This window comes from Harpia harpyja, chromosome 9 (assembly GCF_026419915.1).
Source record: "Harpia harpyja isolate bHarHar1 chromosome 9, bHarHar1 primary haplotype, whole genome shotgun sequence".
Lineage (NCBI taxonomy): Eukaryota > Metazoa > Chordata > Aves > Accipitriformes > Accipitridae > Harpia > Harpia harpyja.
In genome coordinates, this window is record NC_068948.1 from 25,860,029 (window position 1) to 25,870,620 (window position 10,592).

The window sequence follows — 10,592 nt, forward strand, 5'->3', positions numbered from 1 at the left end:
AAAACAATGACATGGATGTAAAGAAATGGACTTTGGACTGGAGGAATAGCATTTACAGCTCAGAGACTGTTCTGCTAACTATCACTGCTTTTCTGCCTGTGAAAGTGCTTCTCCAATATGCTCTGCTAGTTATTTTCTTGACCCTTTCCACTACTTTGCTCTGTCAGCTGATGAGTGCAGAAATGCTTGTGCAGGTGGTCCCCATGAGAAGAGAAGGGGTAGCCATGTAGGGTATCTCTTGAAAATTAGCCCAGAGATGCCCCCTCACAGTCACTTCTGCAACAAAATTTTTGACTCCTGGTGCTGTCTTTGATGTATAACTTCACTTGCATGGGATCCATGCAGTTTTGTCTAGGCTATGCTTGTTGAACCATCTTGTTCCATGCCAGATTATAATCTTTAATATTATAAATCTAAATCAAGACTACTTGATCTCCTAAGGTGACATGGTGGAGGCTGACAGGAACTCCCTGAATAACCTGGCTGTTCAGTTTGCAAAGGAGATGATCCCTCCAGCAGATGGTCATGGCTTGGTTGCCTTTGGTCTTTTCTCATAGGTGTCTTTAACCTTGAGTGTCATTGCTATCTTTCCTTGGCAGACTGTGAGACTTCCACTCAATCTCTTGCTTTTGAAAGTTTTTTTTCAAGCACAAACCCCAGCTTGCTCCAGGAACGTGTGTGTGTTTAGTAAACCGAGGGTCACAGGTTAGTTAAAATAAGGTAGAACTTCTTCCTACTCTGGGAAATGAGTTGGGGCTGGAGCATTTCAGGTGGAGAAGTGGAGATACTCTCTAACATCTGGAGTCTAGACCTCCCTCTTATTGTATGGTTGGTTAGAGTGGCAGTGCTGCTGGTCCTTTTACAGTGGCGTATGAGCACAGACAAAAAGAGAAGACTGGCCATCTGATACTATTAAGCAGAGTAATTTTAATGAAAATGAGAAAAGGTAAGTAACAGGAAGGATAAGTTTGCAGTTTTACAAAAGGGTCTTCAGCAAGCAGAGTGTGTCTGATGCCAGGTGATGCTTTCTCCTTGTGGAAATGGTGGAGTTTTACAGTCCAGACATGTTTCTTGCTCACAGAGTTGCTTGTAAATCATGTTCGCTGCCAGATGAGGCACGACATGGATATATAACAGGAGCTTCTCTACTAGATGTCATCTTTGGTGAAGTTTATAGCTGAGCAAAGTGGACCTGTTCATGGTAGTTGCAGAAACTCCTATTACTATGGCAATACAAAGTGACTGTGAATTAACTTAAAAGGCACTTTACTCACACCTGAAAGTCTTGCTTTACTCCTTCAACATGCTGTAAAGATGCCTCAGTATTTGCTGTAATTCAAGTTGCCCTTTAGAGCAATAGTTGAAGAAACAGGAGATATTAGAGAGGGTTGCGAATAGGATAGTCTTACGCAGCCTGGCACCCACATGTCCTACTGAACTCAGCCAGAGGCACGGGTGCTCTGCGTTTCTCAGCACCATAACCTTAGCCGTGAATCCATGTCCTGCATTTCATTTCTTAGTTGCTATTTCTGCTGGTTCAGCATAGATAGCAGTTTCAATAGCTGTATCTGTTTCCAAAACAAGAAGAGAAGGGGTAGCCGTACCCAAACCTGTACAAGTCTCCATACCCATAATAGCCCCCAAAACCAATCAAGCCTCTGTTCCCATACAGGCTCCCAAAGCTTCTGTAGCTGTATGGGCTGCCATATCGGTACTGTTCCCGGTAGTAGCCATATGGGCTCCCAAATTGGTAGCCATTCAGGCCCCCAAAACCACAGAGGTCTTCATAGCCAAATGGTGAATAGCATCCATCATCATAGAGGTCCCTGTAGAAAGTCATCGTTTGTTGATGCAGGTAAACCTGAAACACACACAGAGAGCAAAGGTGAGTTTATGGGCTGTTGACAGCAGGACGAAAGGCTCAAAGCTCTTACAGAGCTGAGGAAATGCAACTCTCTCCCTCCTGCAGGTCTTTTTCATCCTCTTAACCATCTCATTTATTCTTCTAATCTCTTGAATCCCAAACAACTTTTCTATTTTTTTCCCCTCAACTTTTCAAAAATGGCTAACCATACATAGAAAATACGGTTTTTACCAACTGAGAACTGAACTTTCCCACCCCAGAAGATAGAGAAATTTGAATAAATTAAAGAAAAATATACCAGTTCAGGTACTGATGCTTATTCAGATGAGACCAACAGCCTATCACATGCATCCTCTTGTCTCCTGTAGTGTTGCATGCCACTCAGCATGGGATAAAGTCAAAGAATGCAATGAAATGGAGGAATTTCCTTCCAGGATGTCTACTTGTAGTAGTAAATATTTCATAAAGTTTTCATCTAGGGATTTGAATTCCCAACACCTAATGAAAATAATCTGGAACTGGAAATCACTTATGACTTCAAAATTATGGCAATAAACTTGAAATTTTTGGTGTTTTAAAGCCTACTATTAAATAAGCACAGGAACACCAAAAAAGTTTCAGTGAAGGAATTCCTTGATGTTGCAGAGAATTTTGTGTTTGGGATTAGCTCCAAAATGACAAGAAATTGCTTACAGAAAGCCTGTACATATACATAGACACATGCTATATATGTCATATATGTACACACCAGTGCCTTTTATATATATATGTATATGTTCATGTGTGTGCACACAAATATTTATACAAACTTATATACATATATTGGAAAGAGGGTAGAGTCAGTATTGACTTACCTGGTTCACTGAGGGCAGTAGCTTGAGAGAAGTGAATAAAATTTCAGAGTTGTAGGTCCATATATATACCTTCTTAAACTTAGGTGTTAGTTATACAACATATCTTGTTGCATGCATTATTCCTTCAATTGATGTAATTAGAGTCAGTGATTTTAATATTTTCAAAGTCTGATGTTATGACACATGTAATACCCTTAGAATTTCTTTCATCTTAAAACAAGAAGAAACGGGCTCAGCACATTTCTAGTAAAATTGCATGGAATTCTTTGTAGTTGGATGGATAGGAATAATTTTGGGAGGTGTTTAGACCATTACTGGTAGTGCAATCTGCTTGTAGGTACTCCATTCGTTTGGCTTTTGCATCTATGGTGCAACACATAGGGGAGGAAAGGAGTAGGCTTTTCTTTGGCGTGCCGAAACGTAGTAGTGCGTCTATTCAGCATCATCGTGACCTGTACATGCTGCCCAGTAATATTGGTGGGGATCTCCTGCCGGCAGTTTTGTTTGATTTTTGTCTCAGGTTGTACAACAGCAATTTTGAAGAAATTTTTCAACTGCCTTGTGAATGTTCCCAAATATTTCTTCCTATTTTAGGAGAATTTTTTTATAGTTTTTGACTTTCATAAAATATGTAATGCATCACCTTATTAGGACTTAGAAACAAGAGACCTTGATGCGTCTTTTAAGTGACCATATTATTAAATCTGGGGGTGTCTTTCGGTGACAAACTTTTAATATTTAAATACTGCAACACTTTGCAAATTGAAAACATTAATGACTGTTTATGAAGTGCTTTGGTATTCAGAATTCTGAGGAAGCCTCAACATCCTGCTTGCTCATTATTATCCTTATTTTATATTCAAATTAATGCCAGAAATTAGGTGAAGGTCATACAAGGAGTTCTGCAGTAAACTCCAGCATTCCTCACTATTGTACCATATTTGATACATGTAGTTGATTCTTTGAAAAGAAAATATTAACATGGTTCCTTGGAAAATACCATTTGGTACATCTCACAAAGTCCTTATCATTTATTATTTTCCAGACCAAGTTCATACTTGTATTCTCTACTTTGTTCTGCTGAACTTGTGGTCAAGCCCTCTAGTGAACTAAACTGCAAACAATGCTGTAGTCATATTTCTGTTGAAAACATTCTTTCTGCTAATGCAGCAGCATGAATTTTATTCACCATCAACACTTTGGAGGAATGCAATTAAGATTTATTTGTAGTTTGTGCTGGTCCTGTTTCCTGAAGTTGCTATGTAGTTTAATACAAAATACCTAAATATGTTTACATTCCCTTTAAACAGGAAGCTTGTGCCATGGTGCATCAGAGTTTCTAGTGAACAACAGATATTTTCAAACATGTGGGAAAGTTTTCCTTGTTTACTGAAAATTTCTCTCTCTCCAATGGATTTGGCAACTTACAAATGCTTTTATATTATATAAAAATAAACTTCAGTTTTGACAGTGAAGACAATAAAATGGTATCAGGAATGTAGTTGGCTCAGAAAATTTTAAGATGAAAGAAACCTATAATATATGTGACATGGGAGGCTGGGAACACACTAATAATCCCAAACAATGAAGAAAATTATATTAATTGGAGATATGACGTGTACAGGCAAATTTGTTTTCCAACCAATAAGGCTACAAACCTTTTGAATACACAGGGCGTCTTAGATAAGGTGGGTGGGTGAAGAAACAGTATAAAAAGGGCTCAGAGCTCTAGGCTTCTCATCAGCTCTCTTGCCTTCCTCCTCCTGGTGAACTCGGTAAGCCTTTTCTCCCTTCAGTCTCTTCATATGCATTAGAAATTTTGCTTTAATAATTTATGTCAGGATTGTGGCTTCTCTGAAATTTAAGATTTCTCTGTACCTTGTATCTGTGCTTACTGCATTGCAGGAACTGGCAGGTTCAAGTTTTAAAGCTGGGGGCTGAAGCTTTCCTGGTCCTGTTGGTACCTGGGGCATCTGGCTCCCTGACAAGGATCGCTGTTTATTAGGTCTGCAGAGCTGCCTCCAGTGGAGTTAGAGAAGGGCTTCCCCACCGTGGCCCTCAGTGGGTTCTTCCATAAATCTTCTGTTCTATTTTAAGGGAGGTCTTCAGGTCTGTTTGGCAGGACAGGAGATATTCTCATGTCTTCTAACGCTCTGTAGTTTCTTACATGTGCTGTCAGCATTTCCAGATACCAGTCAAAATTGGTGCAAATCACTGAAATGGGTCTTGGAGCAATGGACCCAAAAGCTGAATTGTGTTATCATGGCAAACGTCAGACACTTTAAGCTTTCTTGAAGAATTTGGGAATGTAGAGCTCTATGCAAAGCTGATATACTAAAAGAAATTTAGGATTGCTAACTCCTAACAATATTCTGTAAGAAAAATCATGAAACAGCAGCAAGAAGGTTTTGAGCTGTAACAGGTATATTCAATAGTCAGTGCTTTCACCAATCTCAGTAAGTGAAAAAAGGAATAAAATGGTTTAAAAACAGTGGGTAAATGATAAAATGATAGAAATGGAATGTAATAAGGAGCTGAGAAATTTGGTCATAATTTTGCCTCTGTGTTTGGTCTCATGGGGCCAGTAAAAGAAGTCTTTGGGCTCTGAGACTGTTACTGCCACTGGAAGTATTTATTACTTTTGCTTTCCTCCCTGCTGCTGCATTTCAGGTTTGCCTCCGTCGCAGAAAGATGACCTTCCTCCAAGGCCAGTGTGATGATGACTGCTATTCTCCCTGCAATTACGGGAGCCTGTATAGTTACCGGAGCTATGACTGTGGGAGCCCCTGTGGCTACCGGGGCTATGGGGGCCTCTATGGCTACCGGGGCCTCTACAGCCTTGGGGACCGGTACGGCTATGGTGGTCTGTATGGTTACCGGGGCATTTATGGCTCTGGGGACTCCTATGGCTATGGGGGTCTCTATGGCGGCTATAGGGGCTTCTATGGCTCTGGGGACTGCTATGGCTGCCCAGGCTTTTACTCTGGCCGCTATGGCTACCCCTTCAGTTCACGATACGGCCAAAGGTTCGGCTATGGGAGCTGCTACCCCTGCTAAACCCAGCAGGAATGTCCCTGAAATGAAGATCAACCCAGGTCTGGCAAGCACAGATTGATGGTGAATCTTGGCAGCAGCGGTCCCTGATGTGCAGAGCCCCGGTGACAGCAGCCACCCTCCACAGAGGCTTTGAGTGCTCTGCACTGCTGTTGAAGTGCTTGTGATGATTTATGTTTATTCTGCTCTGTCTCCTTGCTCTCTTGCCACCCAAACTCTTCTCTTGATCAAAAGTTTGCTTCTCCTTGATACTGCAGTTCTTTGTAAACTGGCTTTTATGTTTGTTGCAATGATGTACAAAACATTAATTCTGAATGAATGGTATAGGCAGGGTATAATGTGTCTTTGGGAACATAGTATTTCAGTTCTGTATGTCTTTAAAAGTATATCTGCCTTTCACTCATATTAAAAATTATGCTGCATTAATACTGTATTTCTGGTTTTATTTTTCACTTGCATTTCTTAAATATCCTGAATTTAATAGCATCATACAGATTAGGTGGCAAAGTTATTAACTTTGTGTTCTCAAGGATTTGCTTGTACAGACTTGCCCTCCTCAAGCTGAGAAACATGGACTTTTGTAGCTGCAAGAAACTTTAGCTGTATCTCTGGTTATGCATGTTTCTACAACTTCAGGCTTTCATTTGGTGTGTTCCAAATAACTGGTTCATTTAGAATACTTCAGTGCTGCTGTTGGGCTAATGTGATGTGATTAGGACATGATCCATCACTGGCTGTGATCCAATCTTGAAGAGGTCATAGGTAATTGCAAATGTGTGGACTCATCAGGTTTTAAATTTCGAAATAAGTTTGCGTTTTATATATTATCATAGAGTGATTAAACAGCCAGGTTGGAAGGGACCTGGAAAGATCAGGCATGAAAGATTAGGGGTTCCCTGATGGAGAAGTGAGAGGAATTTGCCCTTTGGAGTGTAAATAATTTGGTAGGAGAAATGGATATCCATTGGCCAGCACCTCTGAGATATGGCAACGGGGCATTTTTGTCTGTCAGTTCAGGGAAGCGTACCCAGAGCCCATGTTTTGGAAGGAAGCAGAGTCATGACTGATTTTTACTGCCTTTTTTCTCCCACTGAATGTTATGGGCAGAGGCTGTAGAACCTCTTGGTTCTATCAACTGAGAGGCTGTGGCTGCATGAGGGGGAAGATGATGGTAGTTTCTCACTGCTTCCCTAGCCAGGGGCAGCTGGCAGTCAAGAGCTACCAAAATGCCCTGGGGAGATTGAGTACTGCTTCACTTGTGGGTTTTTCTTTTTTTTTTTTTTTTTTTTTTTTAAGGTCTATTTGTCTCTCTTTTTTTCCACTTTTCTGTCTGTGTCCTAGCTTTTAGTCCCCAGATTTAGTGAATTATTATAACTGCACCTGTAGAAATGGATTTTGTTCTACCCAGTGTCTGTGTGGAAGATCAAGGCAGTGTTTTGAGTTTTCAAGGTCAGCATCAAGACAGGAAAAGCTACCACTTCCTGCTTGGCACTTTTCCCATTGCTTTTAATATAGGTTTTTATTTTTTTTTCTTATGTTCCACTGGCTGGTAATGAAATTTGTCTGTTAAATTGCAATGTGATAGGAAATTGTGACTCTGGAACACGAACATTTGAATTTGGTTTCCAGGAATAGGACAATATTCTGTTCACTTGAACATTTTTTATAGTCTCTGTAGAGGCCTGGGACTAATTCTTTTCCATTTTAAAACATTATTATAAAGACTTTTACAGCCCTATTATGCTGAAATATGTTAACCTTAAATCTGGTAATAGTTTCAATTAAGTAAAGGAAAGGGAGAAATTGTGGCATTTCTCAAATTTCTAAGGGGTAGAAGGGAAGAAAAGTATATTTACTGGGATTGGCTGCTCTGAACATGGAGGGGTATGAAATGCTTTGCCAACACTAGGGACAGAAAGTCCCTTCAGGATGCCACCACTGTCAGTATAGTCATTTAAACTAGGGACAGAGGAAAGAAGATGACTGGAACTCCAATTTTTTTTTTTTTTTAATGCAGAAAAATTTTAATGCTGTAAGAAAAGGAGTTGGAACAGATACAGAAAGATTATAGTTTTGGGATACTGGAAAGAACTACAGAAGATGAGTCATTGCACTGTGCTATACAGATCATTCCTTTTTGTTGAAGCTGTGTTGTTCATCCTTTGGGTACTTGTAAATCCAGATCAAACGAGAGACAGCCGTAACACTTCTCCATTACACAGCACTGCAGCACCTTACTGGAAGTAGTTATTGAAAATGCAGATGACACAAAAGCTAATTTTGCAGAAGTCCTTTAACACCACTGCAGCAACTGTAAGAAGCTTCAAATGAACTGCAGATCGTTGTTCCTACTGCTGAAGAGGTGTAAAGGGGCTTAAATGCAGGAGAATATCAAAAGAGAACTTATAGTTGAGAAAGACAGGAAGAAGCAGACAGAAAGAACAACAAAAATACAAATGCCGAGAAATCTTAGAGAGCATCCAAGCTCCCCGTTCTCAGTAACTTCAGTTGCTGTCACAGGGGCTCAGCACTTCTGTAAACATTGCTTCAGATTAGCCGTTCATCTTTGCTTGCCTGGTTGGGGTTGATTCTTGTTGCAGAGATATTGCCACTGGGTTTAGCAACAAGGGTAGCAGCACCTGTAGCTGTAATTGCAGCAGGAAGGGTAGTAGTACCGGGCTGTGCGTGTGGTCCCATAGCTACAGCAGTCTCCGCAGCTATACCTGCTCCGGTAGCAGCACAGAGTCTGGTAGTTGCAGGGGTTGCAGCAGCTGTAGGTCCGGGAGCAGCATATGGTCCTGTAGCAGGGTGAGCAGCACACGCTGTAGCATGGATACCCGTAGCAGCAAGACATCTTGGTGTGGTAGAGGGAGGCAGGCAAACCTGAAACAAAGCAGCAGGTAAAGGGTAGGCTCAGCTTGCAGGGAGCAGCAGCAGAGGTGGCTTGGTGGCATGAGTATGGTGGATTTGGAAAGAAATATTGAGCAAATCCCTCGGTCTTTGGATGTGATTTTGGCTTCCATTTTATCCAGCCCCTTTCTGTGCTCCCTCCTTGTTAGATTTGACTGAGACACAGTTTCTGTTCTTTAGCTTCTCCTCTTAAAAGTGAACATAATACTCTCTATTTTTGGGCTTTGGATACAGGAGGTTCAACGTGCAGATATACATCCAAACGTACGTGTTTGTGAGCGTTTGGTTCCAAGCTCCCAGTACAGGCAGCTGAGGTTAATCCTGACAGCTAGTCTGAGGCTCAGAATATGCACATGTAGGTGCCTTAATGTCTGACCTGAACCCCACACAGCATTTTCAAAAGTTCTCCGAAGCATTCATACACAACATGACAAGTTCGTTAAAGTCAGCCTCCTTGTCTGGTTTTAATCTCGGCATGTAAACTGTTCCTTTTCCTGTGTAACACTGGTTCACACACTTTGTTATTTCCAGTTCTAGCAAGGATACTGAAAACACTTTGCTGTGCAGTGAAGTGCTAAGGTTTAAATTCTCTACTGCTGCAGATCAGACCTGCTCCAGTGACTTCAGAGAGACTAAAGCAATTCACGTGACCTGTCCATATTCATTATTGCAACATCTTTCCATCAAAAAACCATTTCCACTTTGCATAATATACAATTCTGCCCATGAACCAAAACTTCAGTGTTAAGTATCACCAAGTAAAAAAAGAAAATTTCTGTTCCATTTTAAAAGCCAAAGAAGTAGAGCTTTTGCTTTCTCTTATGTGAAGACAAAACTTCTTACTAGGCTTCACATCTTACCAATGATATCTGAATGTTCATCCATCAGTGTCCCCACTTTTTTTACTGTACAGATTAAAAGCATACAGGATAAAATACTTATACTGTTGTTACAAATCAGAGAATGCTAGTAAAGGACTTATTCCCAAGTTAAAGGTATCTCTATGAGAACTGGATCTGAACTTACCAAGTTCACCGAGGAGAGTCAACCAAGAGGAGCGGTGTGAGGAGTGTGGGGTTGTGAGCACTTTTATATGGTTTCTTAGACCTGTGGAAGTCAGTGCAATTCTCCATGTGCTTCCATTGTCTGTTAGTCACAAAGCAAATTTTGGAAGTACATCACCAGTCCAATTGCTATAATTGTTTTCCTTCACATTTAGGACAATTTTCAAATTCCTCTGGTAGCACATTGTGATTATATCCTGCGAGATTCTTTCATCTTAAAACTTTCTAGGACAAATGGGTTTCTGGGAATTCACTCAAAGGACAACTGGGAATGAAACTGGAGGATACACAGAACAGTTCCAGCTACACTGCCTGCCTAACTGGGCAGTCCATAGACTGTTTCTTTCTGTTATGCCCCTACAAGGGAGATGGATACTGCATTGTCAGGCGACGTAAAATACCTGAGGAGGAAAGAGGCATTATACTATGTGCTTAGGGCTTTTACTAACCTTTTTGATTCATTTCCGTCGCAATTAATGACAGGCGTTCCATTGATTCCTTTAGGTTCTTCTACTGTCTATAATTTGGCATATGCACTATGAGAAGCTCAGGCCAAGGCACAGGATCAATTAACAGAGCACCTGAGCAATGTGTCTAAGACTTACGGTCTGTTTTTTTCTTTTTTCTCTCTCTTTTCTGGATGAAATTATTAGAAAATCTTGCTTGAGTCAATGTCTCGTGATATGACACACATATGATATGTGAGAGGTATGTATGAGGTACATATATGCATATATAATACTGGGGCAAGTATCGCTGCAGGATCTGGTAGTGCAGAACAAATCTGGGGTTCCTGTTGGTCTACCACAGGGACTGCAGTAGAGAAAAGGGGGAGAGCAGTCTTTT

At 40.8% G+C, this 10,592-nt stretch overlaps 2 protein-coding genes across 2 annotated transcripts; one reads left to right on the forward strand and one right to left on the reverse strand.

The window, feature by feature from the left end:
* Positions 1-907: 907 nt before the first annotated feature.
* On the reverse strand, positions 908-2,296 carry LOC128146367 (scale keratin-like). Its single transcript, XM_052797659.1, has one exon. It carries the CDS (start codon positions 1,838-1,840, stop codon positions 1,556-1,558), a length of 285 nt encoding a protein of 94 aa, XP_052653619.1. The 5' UTR covers positions 1,841-2,296; the 3' UTR covers positions 908-1,555.
* Positions 2,297-5,409: 3,113 nt separating this feature from the next.
* Positions 5,410-5,775, forward strand: LOC128146528 (scale keratin-like). Its single transcript, XM_052797958.1, has one exon. The coding sequence runs from the start codon at positions 5,410-5,412 to the stop codon at positions 5,773-5,775; it is 366 nt and encodes a 121-aa protein (XP_052653918.1).
* Positions 5,776-10,592: the final 4,817 nt, after the last annotated feature.